The sequence below is a fragment of the Antechinus flavipes genome, chromosome 1 (genome assembly GCF_016432865.1).
Source record: "Antechinus flavipes isolate AdamAnt ecotype Samford, QLD, Australia chromosome 1, AdamAnt_v2, whole genome shotgun sequence".
Classification (NCBI taxonomy): Eukaryota; Metazoa; Chordata; class Mammalia; order Dasyuromorphia; family Dasyuridae; genus Antechinus; species Antechinus flavipes.
The window spans coordinates 120,116,731-120,143,901 of NC_067398.1; the positions used below are offsets into that span (position 1 = coordinate 120,116,731).

General features: G+C 33.5%; 1 protein-coding gene across 1 annotated transcript in view; it reads right to left on the minus strand.

Moving 5' to 3' along the window:
* Positions 1-27,171, minus strand: part of RANBP3L (RAN binding protein 3 like) — a 59,768-nt gene that overhangs the window by 12,986 nt on the left and 19,611 nt on the right. Inside the window, exons 3-13 of the mRNA XM_051989937.1 lie at positions 25,778-25,836; positions 25,108-25,144; positions 24,485-24,556; positions 23,913-23,987; positions 17,859-17,930; positions 17,175-17,320; positions 14,822-14,925; positions 13,428-13,512; positions 11,458-11,560; positions 10,889-11,013; positions 7,779-7,899 (exon numbers count right to left, since the gene is read on the minus strand). Coding sequence (XP_051845897.1) covers positions 7,779-7,899; positions 10,889-11,013; positions 11,458-11,560; positions 13,428-13,512; positions 14,822-14,925; positions 17,175-17,320; positions 17,859-17,930; positions 23,913-23,987; positions 24,485-24,556; positions 25,108-25,144; positions 25,778-25,836 — 999 coding nt within the window. The remainder of the gene's footprint in view (positions 1-7,778; positions 7,900-10,888; positions 11,014-11,457; positions 11,561-13,427; positions 13,513-14,821; positions 14,926-17,174; positions 17,321-17,858; positions 17,931-23,912; positions 23,988-24,484; positions 24,557-25,107; positions 25,145-25,777; positions 25,837-27,171) is intronic.

Sequence of the window (27,171 nt, forward strand, 5' to 3'; positions counted from 1 at the left end):
GCCTCAGTATTTATCATTATGTATTCTATTCTTATCTCGTGTGTGTGGAATTTATGATTATGGCCAGTGGCTATCTTATTTTTCTCCTGCAAAGACATCATGGACAAGATTCATGGCTCCAGTCAATTGTCAAGAAGGTTCCCTGAAACGAGAGCCACCTATACCATCTTGGTGTTGGTTTTTACCTATGTTTTCTTCTATTCATTTAGTTCCATTTTCGGGTTTTATGTCTTTCATTTTTATAGACATTCTCAGTGGTTAATGCTCCCCACAGCTTTCTTGGATACTAGTTACCAAGCCATCAGCCCATTTGTGCTTATCAGTTCTGATCCCCAAATTCTCCATTTTTTTTGGAATACCCTATAAAATGGTAAAAGTGGGCACCCAGAACAAAAATGTCTTGTTGCCACTCATTGGCCTGATGTATACTATAAAAAGTAAAACAAAGGTCTGGCAATTAATCTATTGAATTCCAGTTGAGCAACTAAACAGTCAGATCTAAGAAATAGACAGATGAGGAAAAAGTGAATCTGCCTTCTAAGAGCCTGAGCTCTTACCATATTACCATGGTCATTTGTTTTGTTTTTGAGGCAAGCAGGTTAAATAACTTGTCTAGGTTCACACAGCTAGTTATGTGTCTGAGTTCAGATTTGAACTCAAGTCATCTCCATTCCAGAGCTGATACTGTATACACTGTGCTACCCAGCTGTCTCTATTTTATTTTAAACGCTTGTTTGTTTTTTGGAGGGAGACTCTTAATTATCTAGGTCATTTCTATAACATAATTACATGTAAGCAGCTAAGTGGCAGAATGCTGAGCCTGGAGTCAAGAAAACTATAATATTCTTTAAAATGCAATCTTTTCTGGGAGCAGTTTCTTGTGGGGCTCTGGAGGCAGCCTTAGTTTCAGTTCAGTGTAATCAACCAAATGTAGCCAGGAGTTGTTAAAGTCCAAATCCTTTATTATCTCCTTCACTTGGGGTTCTGCTAGTTTTTCTTAGAAAACTTCTATAGTCTTGGTTCGGAGAGCTTAAGCTGCCTTCTCTGGCTTCTGAATCTCCTCAACTGAATCCTGGTGGAGGCTCCGAGAGCTTCAGTGGGCTTGTCCTTTCTGGCCCTGAGACCTCTTCCTTATATGCCCCACACTGAGTATACACCAATCTATATCACCAGAAAACCATTATTTGTTGTAGGATTAAATCAATGCTAAACTAGATTTAACTATTATCTCCTCAATTCCACTTAGTACCTTGTTTCAAATTCTGGCCCATAACATCTCCTTGTAGGATCAGATCAATCATACTGAGCCATGCTAAAATAAATGATTATTGTCTCTATCAATTCCACTTAGTACCTTATAAGAATCCTAACAAAAACCCAAGTTCAAGTTTGACCTCAGACACTTATTATCTATGAAATGGTATTTTAGGCAAGTAACTAAACTTCTGTTTGTCTCAGTTTCCTCAACTGTAAAATGTGAATATTAATAGCATCTCCCTCACAGGGTTGTTGTGAGAATCAAATACGATAATTATTGTAAAGCATTTAACACAGTCCCAGCACACAAGAGGTCCTATAGAAATGCTTCTTTCATTCCATTTACTTCTCCCTAGAATTAATTCACTATATCACCCTGTGCTATATCTTCAGGAAAAGTTAACCATTATAATCATAACTAGGAATTTAGATTGGCTGAAGAAGATAGAAATCAGAGGAATGAGAAGATTCAGAACCTACAAGGTCAAGGTGTTAGAAGGGGCAGAAGTTGGGGTAGAAAAAAAGATTATAAGAATTGAAGTTATTGAAAAAGAAGGACAAATGTTTCATACATGACAAAAATGCAAATCCATACAGATTAGAGTGAGTTTTAGAAGTAGAAGAAAGGTGATTAATGAATAATTGAGGTCCAGACAGGGTCTGAAAGTTCCAATAGGGAGCAAGGAGTGTTAGAGCTTCTCCTCCTAGTCTTATCAGAGAGAGACAGAGACCAAGAGAGAGAAAAGGAGCAGGAAGTTTTGAAAAGATACGAATAGATGAAGTGGCTTCAGAAAAAAAAAAACTGATTTTGCTGAGTATTAGAAGATGAAGGGTGGTGATAGAAAAAGATCTAGGAGAAGGAGAGTTTAATAATGGGAGATGAGCTCCCAATGGGGGGAGGGAGTAGAAATGGAAATATGGGGAACATGGAAAGATTTCAGAGTTTTGATTAATATATTGATCAGTTGTAACTTCAGAGAACTCACAGTGAAGCATGGCAAGAGGCTATCTATTTCTTTCCACAGAGTAAGAAAGAAGAGTTGATATATAATTTTTTCCATCAATAACACATATAAAAAAGAAAAAATAAAGGAAGGAAAAATAGAGGAGGCTGGGAACTAGAGAGGACATGTTCTGAGCTTATCTCTAGAGGGAATTTTGATGGCTAAAACATACAATATTTGTTACTGTCATATCTTCTTCCACATGATCTTGGATATCCTTATAATATAGGATACAAATCTTCAAGCCACATAGCAAGTTAAGGGAGATCTACTTTAGGGGGGAAGTCAAGTCCTAGGGGAGAGGCAAAATGGCAAAAGGATCCTAGGAAAGTTGGACTGACTGCTCTGTTGTAGGAGAAGAACTACTTCCTCATGTCTTAATTATCAATGCTAGAGACATAGACCTGGATGTCCCATGCCAATTTTATACTGTTGACATCACACCAACTGCCATAGCCAATTCTGACTATGACAGTTGGTGTGATGTCAACAGTATAAAAATAGGATTAGATAGGCAGAAAGTATATATTTGCAAAGAAAACAGAGGGAGGAGGAAGAAGATAAAGAAGAAGAAAAGAAGGAGGAAGAGAAGGAACTAGAAAAAGAACCAGAAGAACAAGAAGAATAATACAAGGAACAACAACAACAATAACAATAAAAATAAAATAATAATAGAAAAAAAAAGAGGGAAAAGAAGAAGCAGAAAGTATAATGTTTTTAATTACTTTCATTTCCTTTTCTAAGATATTAGGAATTTGGAACTGTTAAAATTTTGAAAGTCTTGTTTTTAGGTGCTACTTTGAAAAAAAATAATAAAGCCATTGATCAAGAGGTGAGAAAGACTTCAGAGGCTATCTGGTCCAACCTCTTTGCTTCAGAGATGAGAACCAAGGCTGGGGAGGTTAAGTGACTTGTCCCAGGATCACACAGGAAGCAAATATCAGAAGCAGGGATTTGAATCCCTGTTCTGTGGTTCTTTAGCCAGAATTCTTTCCACTCTACCAGAGACAAAATGATTTATTTTTTTAGTCTAAGTAAATATATGCTCAACACATGTTTTACTTCATATGATTATGGATTCAAAGAAGGAAAGGAACTGAGAAGCTGTTGAGGCCAATTTATTCATTTAATAACTAAGAAAAATGAGGCAGAGAGGTCAAGGAAATTGTTTGACATCATACAACTAATAAGTCTTTGAGGCAGGAGGCCGATTTTCTGTTTTCCCATTCTGCCTCTCATCATTGTTGTTTAAACTTATTTAATTCTGCTCCCCAACTGATAAATTATCAAAGGATAAAAACAAGCAGTTTTCAGAAGAAGATATCCAAACTATTGATAACCATATTCTGAAATGCTTTAAGTCATTAATAATTAGAGAAATGTCAATTAAAACAACTCTGAGGTTCTGTCTCACACCCTTCAGTTTGGCAAAGTTGACCCAAAAAAGAAAATGACAAATGCTGTAAGAAAACAGGTATATTAATACATGATTGATAGACCTGTGAACAGATCTAATCATTCTAGAAAGCAATTGAATTAAGTTTCCCAAAATATGAAATCATCTTTACCTACCCTTTGACCCAGTTATATGAACACTAGGCCTCTATGACAAACAGATCAAAGAAAAAAGGAAAAGAATTCACATATCCAAAAATATTTATAACAACTCTTTGTGGTAGTACAGAATTGGAGACTAAGGATGTCTATCAGTTAGGAAAAGGGCTAAATGAGCTAGAGCATATACAAATGATAAAATGCTATTGTGTTGTAAGAGATGATGAAAGAGGATGGTTTCAAAGAAACATTAAAAGACTTGTGTAAATTGATACAAAGTAAGGTAAATCAGAGAAAGAACAATTTATATAAAGCAGCAATAATGTAACGGCAAACAAATCTGAAAGATTAAGGAATTCTGATTAGCACAATGACTAATAACAATTTCAGAGTATTCAAGATTAATACTTTCCTTTTGGTAAGAGATGATTAATTCAGAGTGCAGAGTTTTCTCTCTCTGCCACCCCATATATACATATGTATGTATATATCTAAACATAAATATTTGGACATGGGCAATGTGGGAATTTGTTTTGCTTCACTAGACAAGTTTCTAACAGGGGCTTTGTTTTATGTTGCATTCTCAGTTGGGGGACAAGATGGAAGGGAGAGAATTTGAATCAGAAAATAAAATAAAATTTAATTTAAAAACAAAATTATTTAACCATGCCTGTTGATGGTCTTTTCCCTTTTTATACATATCCCTGACAGTAGGTACTTCTACATCACAAGGTGTTATACAAATATATAGTCCTGAAGATCATTCAGTAAATACTTTTGAATGTGTGGCTTTCTATCTCAGACAAATATACTGACATTTTTGAATTTAGAATCAGTATTGTAAAGTCTTATTTCTGGTACTGCCTTTTGCAGCTATGTTAACCACTATGGCATTTTGCTTCTCTTTTCTCTGTCCCCTGTTGTGCTGCTCTGGAATTCCAGGAAGCAAAGGAATTCTAACAGCCGCCTCGATTCTTACTCTGGAAAAATTGAGTCAACAAAACATGTTCTGGCAATATAAACAAAGAGGCTCAATGTAGCTGTAATTTCTCTGAAGGCTTATGCCTGTGACCGAAATTATAGTATTTGAATATGTTGCCTGAGGAGATCATAGTAAGGGTCAAATTTCCCCTACCAGGTCATTTATTCTTCAGCACAGCTTAACTGAATGTTGAATACACACTAGAAAAAATACTTAACCACTGGAAAGAGTCCCCACCTACCCAAACCCACTTAATTTTTTTCTTTTCCTTTAAGGTGAACCCCAAATGCAATGACGTTGTTCACAATTATATCTTCTTTCACAAATATTTTTCATGGTAGAATATGAACTTTTCCACAAAGTCTTATGTTGCTGCCTCATGACATAGATGTGATTATGGATTCTGGAAAAATTATAAGACATTGTGAAATAAGCTCTGGCTGATTTTACCAAGGAAGTTCTCCATCTGCTGTAGGCAATGTCCCAGAAAGAGAATATATTTATAATAAGAGTTTATCTAGCTCAATATAGAGAAGCATATCACCAGAAAGCCAACTACCAGTTAGCTAATATTTTGGCTTTGATAAGCCATGAAACAGATAAAGAAGAGTATTCAATCCAATAAAATTTCCATCTTTTTGTCTTGACAGTAGTAGAGTTGAGAAAAATGGAAGGGGTAGAATAGTTAATGGAGAGCAGACTAACTCTTAGACTATCTACAAATACTAACTTAATTCTTGGAATCCTTTATATTGATTTTCATTCAATGATCTTATTTAAGGAACTAACAACCATATTAATATTTCAAAATAAATGAAAGCATTTCTCAGATATATAGAGACCTGAATCAAATGTATAAAAATAAGAGCCATTTCTCAACTGGTAAATGATCAAAAGATATGGACAATTTTCAGCTGAAGTAATCAATGCTATCTATAGCCATATGAAAAAATACTCTCAGTATTGATTGGAGAAATGAAAATTACAACAATTCTGGGATACCAATTCATACTTATTAGATTGACCAATAGAACATAAAGGGAAAATGACAACTGGAGAAGGAGATGTGAGAAAAAATGAGACATTAATGGATTATTGAGTTGTGGCTTGATTCAAACATTCTGTAGAAAAATTTGGAACTATGCCCAAAGAGCTATATAATCTTGCATACTTTTTGACCTAGCAATATCACTAGTAGATCTATGTCCCAAAAGACATAAAAAACAAAATAGAAAAGGACCTATATGAACAAAAATATTTATAGCAGCTCTTTTGGGGGCAGAGAATTGAAAATTGAAGGGATGCCTATCAATTGGGGAATGGCTGAACAAATTGTGATATATGCTTATGATATAAAACCATTGCACTATAAGAAATGATGAGCAGTATGTAGTCAGAAAAACCTGAAAAAAAGAATGAATGCAAAGTGAAATGTACTATGTACAAAATAACAGCAATATTGTAAGATGATCAGTTATGAAGGACAGTTATTTTCAGCAATAAAATGTTTCAAAATAACTCTAAAGTACTTTTGATGAAAAATATTATTCATCCTCAGAGAAAGAATTGATGATAGTTGAATACAGATTTTTATCTTTATGTTTCTTAAGTTTTTTCTGTTCCTCCCTCCCTCCCTCTCTCTCTTCCTCTCCTTCTCTCTCTCTCTCTTCTCTCTCTCTCTCTTTCTCCCTCTCTCTCTGTCTCCCCCTCCAAATCTTTTGTTTCTTTCTTACTATCTATTACCATTTATACTTTAACCCAACTAATGGGTTGTGCTTGCTTCTGCCAGTCTTAGTACCATTCTTCCAACATTCCACTGAGTTTCATAGCAGTTTTACCTTTATTTTCTATTTTATTTGTAACTTCATAGGATCATAGATTTAGAGTAGGAAGAGACCTTCTAGATCATCTATTCCAACTCCTTTACTTCACAGATGAAGAAACCATCTATCTCATATATGTATGGATTCATAATCATGCTATATATATATATATATTTATATATATATATAATTATACCTCTGATGCATACCTTGTAAATCTTATTCAGACAACTGTTAATTTTGTCCATGTCCCCCCGGTCATATTTTGCACTGCCATGCTAAACACAGTTACTTGACTTCAATGATTTAATTTTCTTTAAGTAGCTGGAGAAATTAGTAACAACTGTAGGCCTAGCTGTCTGCACTATAATTTGGATAACCTTAGAGTCTAATAATTTAAAAAATACAGCTAAATAAAATATCTTATAGGTTCTCTACAAAGAGGATAATAAAGGACTTGTTAAAAATTATTCCTATCTTGTAACCAGATGGAACAACTTATTTCAAAGGATATTTGGTTATCTCATTTTGTAATGCTTACAGTGGGCATAAGCAAAAAGATCATAAAGAAAGCAATTTCAGCTGAATTGCTAACATCAAAGCCAAATAATATCACAAAAATAAAAATGACTAATGGGCAGGAAATTATTTCTTACCACTATAGAAATCATTTAAGAATCAATAATCTATATACAGTAAGATAATCAACAATTTAGAGATATGGTCAAAATTAATATGAAACTAGATGAGAAGGATAATCTAATCTAGTTTCTGATATTTATGTGAACATGTATGAACCTGAGCAAGTCCACTTGACCTTTGCTTGCCTTAGTTTCCTCACCTTTAAAATGGGAATAATACTAAGACCTACTTTTCAGGGTTGTTGTCGGGATCAAATGAAATAATATCTGTAAAGCATTTTTTAACCTTAAAGTATTTACATAAATGCTAGTTATTATTATTGTCATTAAGATATGCTATTCACACATATCCTATTCATATAAACATCTCAGACATACTTCTTAAATAAAGTGAAATCTACATATATTAAAATTTGTATCTCTAAGAAATGTATCAGCCTCTGAGTTATATATGTCCAAAATCCTATTGGCCCAGATAAACATGATTTAGTTAACAAATAAATTTAATTTTCCTTACTCAGCCTTGACTGTAGCATCCCAGAGTTATTGTTTGCTGTGTCATTAAGTCTCAACATTCCTCTGCCTTTTTCAGTCCAAGATTGTGTTATTTTTTTAAATATAAAGAGTTTACAGTTGATCTAAATGAAAAATAAAAACAAAGACAACTTGTCATACCAGTAGATTTGCTTTCAATCAAATATCCTATATAAATCCAATTTTACATGATCTCAATATAATAAAAGCTGGGATCTATGACAACCAGGAATGAAATTTAAGATGTCCTATAATAAAGAGCAAATGATATATCTTAAGAGTAGCCCACCCACTCCAATCTACTATTTAAACTAAATGTCAGAAAGTCCTGGAAACGGAAGAGAAGAAGAAAGGGAAAGGAGAGAGTCCTAGGAGAAGCAGACTTTGGGATTTGAAAACATTTTCATGTTGCATTAAATTTTATTTCATATCCTTGAATTTAAAACCATAAAACTTTTGTGCAAATATGCATAAATAATAATCAAATTAAAGTATGCAACATGGGTCAACTTTGTCAAAGTAAAAAAAACAAAAAACAGCCAACAGTGGAAAGAGTGCCAGGAATCAGAAAGACCTTCAAATGTGACTTTAGACATTTGCTAACTGTTTGACCCTGGACATGTTACTAAAACTCCGTTTATCTTAGTTCCCTCATCTATAAAATGAGGATAATAATGGCATATACCTTCCCCAGTTGTGGTGAGCAACAATAAGATAATAATTGGAAAGCACATAGTAAAGGGCATATAAATGTTTATTATTTTTTTTAATTAAAGTTTTTTATTTTTGAAACATATACACAATTTTCAGCATTTACCCTTGCAAAACCTTGTGTTGCATTTTTTTTTCTCTCTCCCTTCTCCCTCACCCTCTCCCTTAGATGGCAAGTAATCCAATATATGTTAAACATGGGCAATTCTTCTATGTGTATTTCCATAGTTAATATGCTGCCCCCCCCCACAAAAAAAAATCAGATCAAAAGGGGAAAAAATGAGAAAGAAAACAAAATGTATGCAAACAACAACAACAAAAGTGAAAATACTACATTTTGATCCACACTCAGTTCCCACAGTTCTTTCTCTGGGTGTAGACGGCTCTCTTCATGACAAGACCATTGGAACTGGCCTGAATCATCTCTCTACTGAAAAGAGCCACATCCATCAGAATTGATCATTGTATAATCTTGCTGTTGCCGTGTACAATATTCTCCTGGTTCTAGTCACTTCATTCAGCATCAGTTCATGTAAGTCTCTCCAGGCCTCTCTGAAATTATCCTGCTCATCATTTTTTATAGAAAAATAATATTCCATAACATTCATATACCACAACTTATTCAGCTACTCTCCAACTGATGGGCATCCACTCAGTTTCCAGTTCCTTGCCACTACAAAAAAAAGCTGCGATATTCATATCATTATTTCATTATCTGATACTGATAAGGAAAAAGCTAATTTGATTAGCTTTTCAGTTTCCAGTTCCTTGCCACTACCAAAAAAGCTGCGATATTCATATCATTATTTCATTATCTGATACTGATAAAGAAAAAGCTAATTTGATTCGCTTTTCGGTTTCCAGTTCCTTGCCACAACAAAAAAAAGCTGCTACAAAGATTTTTGCACATGTAGGGCCTTTTCCCTTTATTATGATCTCTTTGGGATACAAGCCCAGTAGAGACCCTGCTGGATCCAAGGGCATACACAGTTTGATAGCCCTTTGGACACAGTTCCATATTGTTCTCTCGAGTGGTTGGATCAGTTCACAACTCCACCAACAATGTATTAGTGTTCCAGTTTTCCTACATCTCTTCCAACATTCATCATTATCTTTTCTTGTCATTTTAGCCAATCTGAGAGATGTGTAGTGGTTCCTCAAAGCTGTCTTAATTTGCATTTCTTTGATCAATAGTGAGTTAGAGCATTTTTTTCAAATGACTAGAAATAGTTTTAATTTCTTCATCTGAAAATTATCTGTTCATATCAATTGACCATTTATCAATTGGAGAATGACTTGTATTCTTATAAATTTGAGTCAATTTTCTATATATTTTAGAAATGAAACTTTTATCAGATTTTTTTCCATTTTACTGCTTCCCTTCTAATCTTGTCTGCATTGGTTTTGTTTGTACAAAAACATCTTGCCTTAAAACAATCAAAATTATCCATTTTGCATTCCATAATATACTTTAGTTCTTCTTTGACTACAAATTTTTTCCTTTTCCATAGATCTGAGAAATGAACTATCCTTTGTTCTTTTAATTGGTCTTTATGGCTAAATCATGAACCCACTTGAACCTTATCTTAGTATAGAATCAACGCCTAACTTCTGCCATACTAATTTCTAATTTTCCCAGCAATTTTTGTCAAACAATGAGTTCTTATCCCAGAAGCTGGGATTTATCAAACACTAGATTATTATAGTTATTGACTGACTAGTATATCTTGTGAACTTAACCTATTCCACTGATTGACTACTCTATTTCTTAGCCAGTACCAAATGGTTTTGGTGATTGCTATTTTATAATATAATTTTAGGTCTGGTACAGCTAGACCACCTTTATTTGCAATAAATATTTATTATTAACAATATTACCATCATAATATCAATAATTGTATTTATTGATAATTTTATTATATTATAATATTATTATTGGTTCCTATATTCTTATCTTGGATGTAAGTCATCTTTTCAATTGCATTTTATAATATTTATAAAATATAGATATATTTCTTTCACAACTATATAATTATAGCATTAACTATAAAAATAGCTACAATTGATTATTTTCTTTTGTTTTCATTTTTATGTCCTAAGTCTTATATCAGTTTAAATCACTGATATATTTGAGTATATGAAAGGTAGGACCTATTGTAATATAAAATGCTAGAGTATCTTTTCCCTTTAGAAACTAATAGAAACTAATTGTGAACAAGCCCTTTTCCTTTAAGAAGCAAAAATCCAAGTAAAATGTTATTTTGATCTAGTTCAAAGTCAATATCAATTCACAAGATTTTTCAAGGAAAGATACTGTCATCCTTCATCTTCAAAGATGACCCTCCTAATGATTATCAGGCATAGGGATGTTGACAAACTGACCTTTAACACATTATGTTCTTCTTCTTCTCCTGTTATAACTTCAATTTTCTCCAGTATACATTTTGGTGATGGCTTGGGGAAGAATGCAGCTGCTGATTCTTTCAGAGTTGTGTTTTTACAAAAGTCTAGATCCAAGAGAAAATGAAAATACATCAATCTTCACATTGTGATTAAATGCCATTCTTAGAAGATGTCTTTTGTTGATATAAATTAACATAAGTATTTTTTGGCTATCAATAACCTTTGTTTCCATAATAATCTTACTGCTATGAATTAAGCTCAAAGACTACTTGAGTTTCTAAATAAAATCTTCTTACATGACATTAATTCAAATGAAGTTCAAATTATATGACATTTAACAATTCAAAAGGGTTAAATATTAATTTTGTTTATTTTCTATGTATATTATTTTAAAAATATTTTACATCATATGTGTGTACTATAATATATTGAATATATCTAATTTGATTCTAAAATGAGTTTTTATTAATAATACTCATGTATATGTAATTTCACCACAGACAAAATGTAGAAAAGAGAGAAGAAAAACAGAAAAAAGGAATTCTTACTTGTACATGAAAAGTGGAGGGAAAATGATAGAGTAGAAGAGAATGGCTTTTCCTTATTATACATATCCTTTTCTTGGTGAAGCTCAATGGATTTTTGTGGACTCTAGAAAACAAGATACATTCCTTAATGCAGTCCTTTAGATACACTGATTCAAAAGTTTTTGTTTTTGTAAGTGCGTATGTGCATGCACACACACGCAACATGTGCAACAATTTCTAATCAAATTAGCTTTTTCCTTATCAGTAACAGATAATGAAATAATGATATGAATATTGTTCCTAATTAGTAAACATTTATTAAACAATTTGTACTCTTGATTCCATCTCTTACAGTCTCCTCTGGAAGCTTCAACCATTCCTTCTTTATATCATTTGCTACCTCTTCTCATTTACTTGTTCTTTCTCTAGTGCCTACAAATATGCAACAAGACTTCTCGATAATGAAATAATAATGAAACAATAATGAAAATCTCTCCATTTGACTCTGTCATCTTCTCTAAATCTCATCCTATATCTTTTTCCCCATACCAACCAAAATCTTTGCAAGTATTACCTATGCTCTTGTGTCTCTTTCCTATTGTTTTCCTTGCCCCTGAACTCCTTTCAGTCTGACTGCCAAATTCTTCACTGAAATGACTCTTTCCAAAGTTATCTACAATCTCTTAACTCTTGTTCTATTTCAAGATTTTTTTTTGATATTTATTCAAGAAATGGATTCTTTCCCCCTTTTCTCTCTTTAAAAATTCCTTTCTTCCTTTCAGGACCAACTTGGGTACTGTTTCCTACAGGAAGTTTCCTCCATTTTTATGCCCAAGTGAAAGATACCTCTTTTTACTTAAATTCCCCTTTTAGCCTAAACCTCATACCTTCATACTTGTCTTACTTTTCCTCGTATAGTAGTTGTAGTTTTTGTATCCACACCTCCCTTGTCATTGTTAGCTTATTGTTGCCCCACAAGTGTCTTACGGTTAATAATCTGTGATTTCTTAGGACCAAGACTCTCTGTTCTTATTGTTATTGTTTAATCATTTGGTCACGCCTGAATCTTTATGACCCTGTGGACCACAGTTTGCCAATACTGTCCATGTTTTTTTTTGTTTTGTTTTTTGTTTTGTTTTTTTTTTTTTTTAGCAAAGGTACTGGAGTAATTTGTCATTTCCTTTGTCAAGTCCCTCCACCCACTCAGTATGTAACTTAGAACTTATTTTTTAAAAGTTGCTGAAGGCTTAAACAAATTAAGTGACTTACTCCTGGTCCCACAGTTAGTGTCTGGTCTTGTATATAACTGACATTTAATAAGTATTTTATAAAATTGAATATGAAATTTTAAACTGAATCACTTATCAAAACTTCATGTATTCCAATACAATACCTGTACAAGAGGTACTTAATAAAATTGGAACTACTTCTGTTTTTCTGATTTTATACTCCAGGAATAAGTCACTTACATGTACTCAACCTAAGTTTTCTATCCCTCACATTTCAATGGCAATTATAATGGTTTTCATTTCTGTTCTTCAATAGAGCATTATTTTGTGAGGATTCATTAACAAATGGTTAAAAAGCACTTTGCTGATGTATAGTGCCATTGAAATATGTTAAATACCAATTCTATTACCAATTGAGCATATCTAAGTGTCTTTAGTCCTACTGAGATTTATTCCTCCCCCCCAAAATTGTGTCTTGATTAACACATGCCAAAGCATTTATATAACAGTATTACAAATGTAATATATTGTAATTATGCTGTTCTTTCCTCTAAGGTTTCTAAGCTATTATCCTAATAACTAGAATATGTTTCCCATGAGGTTCCTTTTGTACAAAGGGGAAAAAAGCATATCATTTCAACCAAGAGAGCTAAAAAAGTATATTAGAATTTAGCTATTGTTTTGATGATGTTGCTATTAGAAGCTCTAAAATGAAAATTTTCTTATAAGTGATTATTGAATTTTCTGACTATAAAATCTTACCAAAACTCTCTCATTCATGTTTTCTCCAAAAATGAAATCAGAACTATGGCTTTGTAAAGAATGTCTGTCTTCATTTGGTTGACGTCTGAGGAAAGAAATATTTTTTTTAAGTACTAGTTTTCAAAATGTGATGATGTTGACCATTCAAAATAGTTTTTGGAAAAAAGATGAAAGGACTAGATGACAATAGAAATTAGAACTGAAAACAATCTTGTGTTACAAATTCAAAACATACTATAGTTAATTTTGGATGTTAGGTTATGATGGAAGGGTGACAGAAGGCAATTGTTGTGGATATTTTGAAGACTCTCACCTCTTCATTCTCTCCTCCCTATTTAGCTTTCTTCATTTCTACCCCTGGGAAGCAGCATTGTTTTCTACAAAATCCCCCTAAATCTAAAGTAAAGAGCTCTGATAAGTTAATAATGCTTGATAGAAATTTTGCCTAACATATTATCTCTAGAAGGAATTCTTTGTTTTAAAAAATACCTGTAGAGATAGGGTGCCAAAAGGATTAAATTTCTGAAAGTAGGATTTCAGCACCTGGACCAGGGGAAATTTTTGAACTGGAGTGGATGGAGGGAAGGAAAGACGTTTCTTCAAATCATTCCTGTAGATACTAACAATAATCTATATTCATATAGCAGAAGGGTTTCTTAAAAACATTGTGAAGTAGGTAATGTAAATATTATTCCCATTTTACAAATAAGAAAACACAGTGAGTTGTCCAGTCACATAAGCACAATAATGATAATCATTGTACCTCATGCTTGTACAACACTGAAAAGTTTACACAGTACTTACACATAATTCTTGCAACATGTGAGTTAGGTATGTTTAAAATATGATCCAATTTTACAGATGAGAAATCTCAGAGAGCTTAAGTAACTTGTATCTGGTCACATTACTAGACCAAGGTCTCCTGCCATAGCATACCTATAGCTCAGTGAAATCTCTAGCTTGATTTACTCTGTCTTGACATCAAGCATTTCATCAGATAATACAGAAAAAAATTATTGTTTCCTTTTCCATCTCCTTTTCTCTGCCAGTGTTTTGTGAAAGTAAGACAAAAATAAGGAAGCAGGAAAGAAAAAGAGAGTTTGATAACTTGGATAATCTGCTCACAAATACATCAAAATGTGAGTATTGTTTTTTGGCAGCTCAAAGTCCAAAGTCCAAACTAAGTCAAAACAAAATAAAAAGGATAGCATGAAATCCTCAATATCGTTTCTTAAGCATATGAAACACACACACACATAGATATAATGTAGTAATCTTAACAATTTATCTTTGTAATCTGAATTATTTTCTTGAAGAGTTAAAAAAAAAACAAGGGAAATTAGGGCAAAAACATCAGAAAATGTTATTTAAATTGCTCTGTCCTATTAACTTACTTTATTGGGGTAGGACTTAAAAGAGTTGAGCCAGTAGATGATTTGACTAAGGGTTGAGTACTTGTTGAATTCTCACTTGCCATGTGAGAATTCTCTTCAGAAAACTGAAAGAAAAAAGATACTACTCAGAAAAAAAAGATCATGTCAATTCTACTTCAGAAAGGGAACTAGAAACTAGAAATTTTAACTAAAATTTTAATTTTTAAAAACTTTTTGACTGTTTAATGATCAAGTTGGGCCAAAAATGTCATGTACCCTAGTCAATTAACTAGGGAAAAGATTGAAAATTAAAGAAACCTCTTTGAACTTTTAATTTTTAAACTGATTGATTAACAGAAGTTAATTTTTATGCCTGAATCAGTGATGCTACATCTCTAGACTATAAGATCAAGGTATTGACCTTTATTTCACAAGAAAAAAATGCATGAATAAATGAATCCATTCACAAAAGCATTTATTAAACACTTAATAAATATAAAGTACACTGTTAAGTGCTGGGTCTACAAATAGACAAGCAAGAGTGTTTTTGTTCTCAGAGATTCGCATTCTAGTGGAGGTGACAACACATATGAGACCTTAATTGTGTAAGATATTTTATGAATGCAAAGCAGGTTGTAAAACATATTTTTAGTGTCATTTCTACTGATAAAACATACTGGTTTTCATGTTGAACTATCTGACCATGCCAAGGACTTTGGTGGTTAGAGCTTTCTTTTCTAAGTCTTCAGTAACTGTGACTACAGCATCCATGTAAGTAGTGAGTAGATTGCTTCTCCACATGCTCATAAAAATTGCTTTTTTTATGTGAGGGCAGGAGTAGAAGCAGGAACTGTGATCTGGATGGTGTTCTACAGCTAGGGCTCTTGATTTTACATATCCATTGATAGAAGTTGGTCAAAAGTTTGTGTTGTGGAGGAAGGTAAATCCTTCATAGTGATGGCTTCCCTCAATGAGGGTCCTGGGTTGTCTCTACTGATGTCTGAGAAAAAGTGATCATTTTGGTAGTGGTGGTGATTTAACTAGTGTGACATGTGTGGGCTCATGAATCTCCCTCCGGGTCCCTTCCTGCTTCAGCTATGAAAACTTTCCTGCTCTGTAGCATCAACATTTGCAGCATCTTATTACTTTGCTTTTTTAATTAGTTAATTCTAATGTGTGAAGATATACATGTGGATATATTTATGTAAAATCATTTAAATTTGAACAGAAAGGTTCTGTAAATCACGAAATTCACACAAATACCACCCCCAACCTCCCCTCAATTCTCAAAAAAAAAAATGAAGTCCAAATAAGTCAAGTGATTTGCCAAAGTCCAAAGCTAGCACTCTGTCAGAAGTAAGATTAATCAAGTTAACTGAATTTTCATTGAATTAATAAAATTGACTGGTTTTGTTTTGATACTAATACTCTCATAGTGTTGCTCTCCGTGAATGATTAAAAACTCATTTATTAAGTTCTTATTTTATGTAAAACATTGTTGTAATGAGGTTACTTAATCAATCCTCCATAGTTTAAATGGAAACAGATTTCTTGACTTCTGTTAAAGCTCTAATCTGGCTTCTTCTTACTTTTTAATGTTCTTACACCTTATTATTTTTTGAACTCTGAGATTTAGCACACATCACTCTGTCTCCCAACTGTACATTTTCCCTTACTGTCCTCCAGACTTAAAATGTTCTCCCTTCCCATCTCTGCCTCTTAGCTTGCCTCAAGTCCCAGCTAAAATCTCAACTTCTACAAGAAGTCTTTCCCTGATACCCTTGAATGCTAATATTTCCCTCTGAGATCATCTGCAATTTTCTTATATATACACATATAATATATATTATTTGAACATTGTTATTTACATATTGTTTTCCCATTAGATTGTGAGATTTTAAAAACAATGACTATCTTTTGCCTATCCTTGTATCTTAGCACTTAGCACAGAGCCTGGCACACATTAAGTGTGGATTCAAAGTGGATTCAGAGAACCCAAAGACAAAATTGTGAGTTAAAGTAAGGTAAAATTTATCTTTAAAAACCCATTCTCAGGAGCATACTTCTCTTAGAATGCCCCCACTTGCTTCTTAAGGTTCACTTCATTCCAACTGTGACAATTTATTCCTGGAATGCCTTGCTTTGATATTTCCTTACCTCTTTCTACCATTGCTTCAAAGCTTTTCCTACATGACAAAGAGTGGGAAAAGGACAAACTAATTCTTTCCACAATGCAAACTAGCTAATATATTTTCAATAGAAACAGATAGCATTATTTGGACACAATTAAGATATCTACAAAAAGATCCTTGCGGTAATCAATTTAATTCAACTTAACATACATTTATTCTCTCACATAGCTTATTTTTCTTACCTCACTTTTTGCTTTTTCATTAGTCTTGTAAAATTGCACAACCTTGGGATGCCCAAACGCATTCCATTCTGCACATCTCTGAGACTGAGGTGGTGGCAAAATGGCAGGTCTTAGAATGGGATATTGTTGACTAGGCTCCCAAGGGCCTTAATAATAAAGAACAAAAGGGTAAGCATAGTCTTGAGACAAAATGTACCCACCTATTTGGGGCTAGTAAAAGGCACTATCTAAAACTCAAAACAAAACAAAAAAAAGACCTCCAGTATAAAGGATTAGCAATTTATTCCATGACAAATACACTTGACAACATGAATCAGCAAGAATTGTCTTTGATGATGTTTCACTAAGATACAGTCAATGAAAATCTTCAAAGCACATTAAGCTATAATGATGGCTACACAAAAAAGGTGTTTGTGTGTGTGTGTGTGTGTGTGTGTGTGTGTGTGTGTGTGTGTGTAGATAATGGACAGAGATCTAGTTATAGAGTTAGGAAGACCCATTTTAAGTTTGATCCACACTATCTGCATGACCAAGGCAAAGTAACTTACCCTTTCAGTGCCCCAGTTAACTCTCTAAACTAAATTATAATCTTCTAGAAATAAAAATATTTGACATAAGAGAATTTCTCTATGATGATCAACTCATAAGTCTCAACCAAATAATAAAGCTAAAGTGGCTACATACCTTTTTCTGTCCTTTTGAAGTCAACATTCCATTGTAAAGCAGTTGTAGTCATGAAAACATTATTTTTCTTAACTGTAAAATAAATATTTAAAGCATTTTTAAATTTCTTTGATGACATATAATCTATTATGCACATAATCTTAAACCATGTTGTTGCTATTCAGTTATTTTTTTCAGTTGTATATGACTCTTATTTGGGATTTTCTTGGCACAGATACTGGGCTAATTTGTCTTTCTCCTCCTCATTTTACAGATCAAGAAACTGAGGCAAATAGGGATTAAGTGACTTACTCAGGATCACATAACTAGTAAATGTCTGAGGCCAGATTTTAATTTATGAAGATGAATTTTCTTGTCTTCAGGGCCAGGACTCTATCCACTGTGCCATCTAGCTGCCCTAACTTTAAATCATACCATCAGCCCAGGGAACACATATTCACGGCTATTTATTCTTTTTAGCTCCAGGAAAAAAGCATTGGATTTGGAGCCAGAAATTGGGCTGGAAACTTAGTTCTGTATGTCATTTCCCTTTTCTAGATGCCATTTCCTCAGCCATGAGACAAGGAAGCAAGTTGGACTGTGGTCTCTGAGGAGGCCTGTAGGTCTAGATCTGTAGCTAGTACTATAACCTGAAAATGAATTTCCAAATGCAATATATGGGACAGCTTGGTGTGGTGGAAAGAATACTAGACTTGGATGTTAAGCTTTGAATTCTGCCTCTGACATTTAACTAACTGAGTGACCATTTAAATGATTGAAATCCAGTTTCTTCATTTGCAATATAGGATGATAGTAATAATAGATACCTCTTCTAAAGTGCTTTAAAGTTTGCAAAACACCTTACAAATGTTATCTCATAACAACTCTTGGAGGTAAGTGCTATTATTATCCACAGTATACAGATGAGGAAACTAAAACAGGAATATTTAAGTATCCTTTCTACTTTCACACAAACACTATCCACTTCACCACCTAATTGCTTCTAATGCTTTTAAGTACTCACTATACATAGGTATTATGAGGAACAAAAGTGATAATATATGTAAAACATTCTGTGCACCTTAATATATTATATTGTTATTATCCAGTCACTTCAGTCTTGATTTTTGTGACCCTATTTGAGGTTTTCTTGTCCAGGATAATAGAGCAGTTTACCATACCTTCTCCAGCTTATCTTACAGATTAAGAAACTGAGGGATCCAGGGTTAAATGATTTTCCCAGCTCACACAGCTAGTTACTATAGAAGATTTGAAGTCAGGAAAGTGAGTCTTCCTGACTTCAGGCTCAGCTCTCTATGTACTACACTTCCTAGCTTGCCTCACTATAAGGCTTATTATTTTTAGCACTTTCTCTGTAACCCCTTTTGATTTCTTTTTATTTTATATCCTATTCCCCTTAGAAGATAAGCTACTTGAGAGCAGATATTGTTTCTTTTTGGTTTGATTGTTTTTGTATTTTTTATCTCCTAGCAAAGAGCTCATTGATCTTCATTTTTTCTTTTTCTTTTTATATAATAATAGTCACTATGGATGCTGTTTCTGCTTGGTTTCATTTTATTTTATAAAAATCCTTATAAAATTTCTATAATCCTTTTTTCTAATAGCATCATGGAATTCCCTTAAACAGATTATTTAAAACTTTTTTTTAATCTGTGAGAATATGATTTATTTGCTACTTTCTGCATTCGGGAGGAAGGAGTCCAGTTGTCCTGTGGAAAACCCATCAATAGATGTCGCTATTGGCATTGAAAGAACAAATAGGAAGCCTGACTGTTGCTTAGACTTGTTGCCACCTGAGATAAAGCTAAAAAGTTGGTAGATAATTGCAAACATATTCTCTTCTGCAAGAGGGGAGATACAAAAAGTGGTATCTCAAGAAAAATCCTAGATTATGAGGAATCTGATCTAAATGGACAACTAAGTCTCTTTAATAATGTGAATAGCAAGACCATTGGTATGCAATGATCATTGAATACACAGAAATTGATGTTTTTTTTTTTTTTTTTTTTTTTTTTTTTTTATCTTATCATACACTGGCAATTCCCAAGCCTGCAATATGCCCCCTCCTTTTTTTGCTTCCTGCTTTCTTCCCTATTTCTTTAAAAGTCCCAGTTAAAAATCCTACCTTCTATAAGAAATCTTTCTTGATCCCTCTCAATGTCAGTGTCTTCCCTTGATTATTCAATTTATCCTGTGTGTAGCTCTATATATTGTTTTTATATTATATATTATTTATTGTTTCATGAGGTCTCCCCCATTAGAGTGTGAGCTCTTTAAAAACAGGGTCTGTCTTTTGTCTTTATATCTGCAGAGCCTGCTCATAATAGGTTCTTAATATATACTAATTGATTAATTGATTGATAATACTTTGATGAATAACACTGATAACAAATAGAACTCATGTTATGTGGAAGATGGATTAGAGAGGGGAAATATGAGGCAGAGAAGTCAGTTAGGAAGTTGTTTCAGTAGTCTGGATGAGGTAATGATGGATTTAGGTGCTGACTGGGTAGGGGATTATAGAGGGATTTGTTAACCAGTTAGAAATGTAGGGTAAAGAAAAGTGAAGAATTGAGAATGACTCCGAGGCTGTGAATCTGGGTAACTAAAAGAAAAAGAGGCAAGTTTTTTTGGAGGAGAATATTGAGGTTTGAAATTCTCCTTTCCTTCTAAATTCAGGTCAAATATTTTCTACATTAGGTTTGTCCTGAGCCCTTTCAGCTATGAGTATTTTCACTCCCTTTAAAATCACTTTATGTTCTGTGTACACACACACACACACACACACACACACACACACACACACACACACTTTTTCCCTAGGGAATGTAAACTTCTTGACTTCATTACCAAGCCAGTAACTGGCCTATAGTTGGTAAATATCTACTTGCTTGCTTGATAGTAACAATAAATACAATATTTAAGATTGACAAAGTATATTGCACATATTATCTCACTGGATCTTCCCAACTCTGTAATGTATGCACAAGTGTTATCCCCATTTTACAGATAAGGAAATTGAGAAACTGAAAATCAAACAGGTTAAGTGATTTGCCCTTATTCACTTAGCTAATAAGCATTGGAAACTCAGTTTAGGCTCCACATTTCCCAACTCCAAGACTAGCATACTATCCACTATATCAGATTATTTTAAGAGATTTCATCAAGAGATGGACTCTTTCCATTGGTGCAAAATACACACAGACTTTCTCATGTTTTTTAATTCTTGGTGGCAAAGTAGGTAGAATGTTGGAGTCAAGAAAGCCTGAGTTCAAATTCCATTTCAGACTCCAGGGATAATGCTCTATCCACTGCACCGTCCAACTACCTCCCCCTCCCCCCGCCTCCAGGGTTGTTGTGAGGAATAAATGTGATTATATTTATAAAGTGCTTCACACTATGCTTGGTTCATGGTAGACACTATATAAATACTTATTCCTTTTCTTTCCTCTCTTCCTTCCTGCTATAAATCTTACACAAAGGATCTATCCAATACACTGGAGGCTTTCAGAATCTATTGTTATAGTTATGAATAATATTATAGCCTTTTAAATCTCCAAAAAGTATGTACATTATATTGCTTTTGTTATTTTCACTCCACAGGTGAAAAATGTGAGCAATATCAAAAGCACTCTGTAGGTCAATAATTCTCAAAGTTTTGATTCCAGGATTCCATTAAACACTTAAAAATTTGTGAAGATCCCAAAGAGTTTTTGTTTATGTGGGTGATATCTATTGATACCATATTAGAAATTAAAACATAAATTTTAAAAATATTTGTTATTACATTAAAATAACAACAAATCCATTATATGTAAACATAAATAATATATTTTGATGAAAAATAACTATATTTTCAAATAAGTGAGAAGAGTAGTTTTACATATTTTTGCAAATCTATTTAATGTCTGGATTAATAGAAAACAAGATTGTCATATCTACTATTTACCAATCTATCAAGATATGTTGTTTTAGTTGAAGTAAATGAAGAAAATACATTCTCATATAGCTATGGAATTGGAAAAGGGAGGTGATTTTATTAGACAAATACATTTAATAGTATTATGAAGATAATTTCTGTTTAGTACAACTAAAAGAAATATTACTAAACCTACTAGAATTACTATCTTTACTACTAATGACACTAGTTCTTCCCCTAATACTAATATCTTTCTGTAAGTTTGTACCTTGCTAATCTGATAATAGGCAGTGTAGGATTGTAAAAAGAGTGTATGGCTGGAAAGAAAAACCTTTGCATAAATCTTCATTCTGACACTTTTTAGATATGCATCTGGGCAAAGCATTTAATCTCTCTGAGCCAGTATCCCTGTATGTAAATGGAAATAATATTTGTACTACCTACATTATAATGTTGTTGTAAGGATGAATGGATTGCTTTGTAAAGTTTGAGTTATTACTTAGATTAATATTCCTTTAAATAGGTAAAATTCTGTCTCATTGGTATCTACTAGCATATTATTAGTGATCAGTAATAGCAATAGGGTCATGAAGAATAGGGATTTCACTTGGTTTTTACTACATTATAGTTCCTAGTATTGATTCATTCATATTTTTAAAACAGAGAACATGTTTTTTCTTATTTGACAAGGTTGGGTTTTGTAGTGTGTGTCAAATAGAGAAGACTGTATTTTAATTAGGAGAGCTAGTACAGTATAGTAGATAGAATGCTAAGCCTGGAATCAGAAAGACTCATCTTCCTGAATTCAAATCTGGCCTCAGACAATAGCTGTGTGACCCTGGACAAATCACTTAACCCTATTTGCCTTAGTTTCCTTATCTATAAAATGAGCTGGAAAAGGAAATGGCAAACCACTCCAGTATCTTTGCCAAGAAAACCACAAATGGAGTCATGAAGAGCCAGACACTACTGAAAAATGACTGAACATCAAAAATATTTTTAAAGCAACAGTTGTTATTACTATTTGACAGTAGTAAAACCTTAGGATACTGTGACTCTAAAATCATAGATTTGTACCTGGAAGGAACCTCAGAAGCTACCTACTCCAACTCTCTCATTTTACAAATGAGAAAAATGAAGTCTACGAGGTTAAGTAATTTGCCTATTTTATAAAATTATATCTTAGGAAAACACTAGATCTGGAATTTGAATCCATTTTCTCAGAGGCCAGAGTTCACAGTAATAATTTAAATGAAATTAGCAACATCTCAATATTATAAATATTTTATTTGAAATATTTTAGCCACATATTATATTCAAGATATTGTCCTAGTCTCTGGAGACATGAAGCCAAAAATCAAATGGTCCCTATATTCAGAGAGCTAATGAGATAAAGCTTACTGAGATAAAGGGATGTATCAAATATTCTGATTCAGTTTGGTATGGTTCAATTTAAAAATAATTTACTAAATTCCTACTATCCTCAGGGACAGACAGGGGTACAAAAACAAATGGATGAGCAAGTTCAAGGTAATTGAAGGCAGAGTGAGAATGTTATGCACCTGGGAGAATCAGGAAAAGCATCTGGTGGTGAGCCATGAAGGAGAGTAAGCCTACCTATAAGTAATGGTTAAGGGAGAAAACATTCCAGGCTTGACAAAAACTCTGCATGAAGGAATATGGAATGCAGACAAACGATTTTAATGAATCAATTTAACATAAATTCAGAATAAATGGAAGAATACTGTTTAAGTAAGTAAAAAATTCCAGATTGCTATTTATAAGTACAGTTTAATTACTATTGGATAGTGCACACATTATCAATTAACAAGTGAGTACTAATAAGTAAAACAGATTTATAGTACATAAAACTGCATAGTGATTATGTCCTTAATAAATTATAGATTTTTGTTAAAATGATATATAATCTGTTTAAATTAGTACAGGCTGAATTGACAGTGTTTTGCTGTGTATAACATTCCAATTTGACTTCTTAATTTGATAAATTTGTCAAAGACAAACATACTTAAATATTTTGCTAGATGAAAATGGAAGAGGTGAGAGTGAGACAATGCTTTCTATTTAGGTTAGACTCTCACCTGAGAGGTGAGATTAGAAACTTCAAAAGTTTTTACCTGGCTGGGAAGGGGGAAATGTAGGAAGGACAGTGAAGGAAGATGATCTCATTCGTTTTTGGGAGGGTGTTGATTCTGAAAAGATATTTCAAAATAAGTTAATTGGAATATTGTGAGGTGATTTTTTAGAGGAAAATATATATAATTTTTTTCAAGCAGTCAAGAAGATATAACAAGAAAATGAATACACTTCTTTTGATGTAGAATAAAATGTCATTACTAAATGGTCAACTTAAAGGAAGTTATTCTAACTAGAAATATTGTGTGTGTGTGTGTGTGTGTGTGTGTGTGTGTGTGTGTGTCTGTGTTTCTTATGGAATGTGAATTGGAAGAGGTGGGGCATTATGCATGTAGAACATTGCAAATACTACAATATATCAATTGATATGTTGGTTAGCTTTGCTGAATTGCTTTTGTCTCTATTTTTGATTGTGAGTCATGACTTAATTGGGGAATGGAGGCAGAGGGATAGGTTTATAAACAAACATGATGTAAAAAAAAGAAAAAAAAATAACAATAAAAACCAAAAACTCTTGGGAAAGAAAATGAACTAGTAGAAGTAAAAACCCTACCTTGCATGGCATCTGCCGTGTGGAAAGTGAAAGACGAAGATCGGACACGCTTTCTTGAAAAGCCAGAGAATCCTGGGAGAAATGCAAGGTGAAGAAGCAAACTCAGAGAAACTTTTCTTCATAAAATCAAAGTCTCCTTAACCATGCTGTGGATTAGATACTAAGCATCACTTGTTTTATAAACATTGTTCAATAGTGCTGTTACTCAAGCATGCCAAAGAGATACTTTAGGTATAACTAAATAGTATAATAAGGATGGCAACAGCCAGCACATTAAAAACCACAAGCTTATCAATAATAGCTGTAGAAGGTTCATTATGAAATGGTCTCAGCTTCAACAAAAAAATGTCATGATGAACGCGACAAGGAAAGGAAACAGACATGTCTGCAGGTACTGCATTAACAAGGCAGTATGGAAGTAGCATTATAAAGTTGTCAGAATCTCATATCTGCCACCTTTCCATGTTCAAATGCACAGGAAAAAAATGTGATATCATCTTTAAACACAAATGACAGCATCATAAATAGATAATGATTCATTATTAATATGATAGAAATGCACCAATATATTATATTTTCTCTATACTGAGATTGTTTTAGAAGTTCAGAATGCAACTTATTACCATGTTCTACTTTGTCAACAGTGTCTTCAGCTGGCCTCTGGAAAAAAACAAAGATGCCTGTGAGAACTGGACTTTTGCTTTTTTCTGTTTTAGATGTGAATCTTTTCACTACAGAAGAGAATTCTCCAAAAAAAAATATACATTGAATTTAAAGTAAAATATAGTACTAAGAAAATACAGTTCTTTGCTGTTTCTTCCTCTCTCATCACCCCTCCCTCCCACAGGTTACGTGAGTGATAGGCTACAAGGTTAGGCATTTGTGTGCAAACTGTGAATTAATTATCCAAAGGATCCCTCATGGCCCTCTCCAAACAACAAACAATAACAATTTTAAAATGATATTATTCCTGGTTAATAATAATGTTTCTCAAAGTAGATGATTTGAATGTGATTTTCAGAGAGATGATAACATTAAGCACTCTTTGAAATCACTGAAATGTATCTAAGGATCTTTTATGTCAGTTTAAAAAAGAATACTGAAGAGATGAAGAACAAATCTAAAAGTAAGTAGTATCTCTTAAAAAGAATTTCTTAGGCATATTTCTTTGGTAGGGAAATAGACCAGCAGAAAGGGAAGGTAGAAGTTGAAAGGGAGGAAAAAGATGGTAAGAGGAATGGAAAGAAAGAAAGGAACACTAAAGAGAAGGAAAATATTTTATCAGGAGTTTACCTTAAAAGCCTGATTTCTGTCTTCAAAAACAAATATTGGCTGAGCAATAAATTTTTTTTCTGGAAAAGAAAAAGAATATTTGAAATCCTTTTAAAATTAAATTAAAATTCTTTTTAACAACCAAAAACATTTAAAGAAATATTTGCATATAAGTCTTTCTAACTTCTCCCCCTCCAAAAAGACCTTCAGAATTGTGGAATGTTAAAGCAGAAGAGGAAAACTAAGGTTCAGAAAGTTACAACGACTTGCCTTAATTGTCATCTGTCTGATTAATGACTGAATCAGCAATGGAATCCAAGTGTTTGCTCCCTGTTTTGCTAATGATCATGAAGTTACTTGTGTAACCAAGTCACGTAGGATCTCTCAGCCTCCATTTCCACAAGTGTACAAGAGGCTACTAATAATATTTGCACTACACTCCTCACAGGGTGGTTAAAGGATCTAAGTGAGGTAAAATGTTTTGATTTCCTCAAGCAATTTTTATGTAAAACGCTATGAAAACAGGATTTATTATTGTTCCTTCATATTTTTATTGATAAGGCAACATGTTGTGTACAAAGTCTCAAACCTTCCCTACATCTCACTGCCCTTTAATTTATAATACTGTTTTTTTTTTTTTGTTTGTTTGATTGTTTTTATATATTAGACATAGTTTCCCCTGATGTATTATTTAGGAAGCCACTCCCAATCAAACTTAGTCATTCCTAGGAGAACTAATAGGAATTTCATTTGCATGTATCTAGAAAATGAGAACCCCAGGGGCTGGCTGGGGTTTCAGGAGATTTGCAAAAGCTGAGGGTGTGTTCATGATCCCGTCCTTCAGCCAGGCAGGGTAAAAGAGGGATCTGGAGAAGGAAAGAGAGTGCATGCCCAAACTGGAGTTAAAGCAAGAGCCCAGAGTCTTCTAGTTCCAGCCTGGAGGCACTCATTTGGCATAATCCCAAGGGCCTTGGGCAAGGCAGCCCTGTTTTAGCTACCCAGCAAGGGGGAAAGACAGTCAGTCACCCCGTTGTTTTCCTGGACTGGATGAAACCAGGCAGGTCCAGCCTCAGGCAGAACTGCTCAAGATGAGGTGTCAGCTGAGGTGGAACTGAGTGACAACTCCTGCAGAGGTGCCCTTGTTGCCAAATGGGTCACCTCTAATTGCTGCCAGGACTGGAATAATCTGCCCTGGCTATAGACTTGGCATTTTCTCCTCCCTCCGTTCCCTCCTCATAATTTCTCATTTCTCTGCCTCTCATCCTGGCCTCTTTGCCTTTGTTTCTCTTCTTCCCTTAGTCTTCCTTTCCTTGTGCCCCGTCTTTTCTTCCAGCACAGATTTAGAGATATAAGGGGAAAAGGTTATCTAGGCCTTCCTTTTCATTTTACAGATTAGAAAAACTGAATCCCAGAGA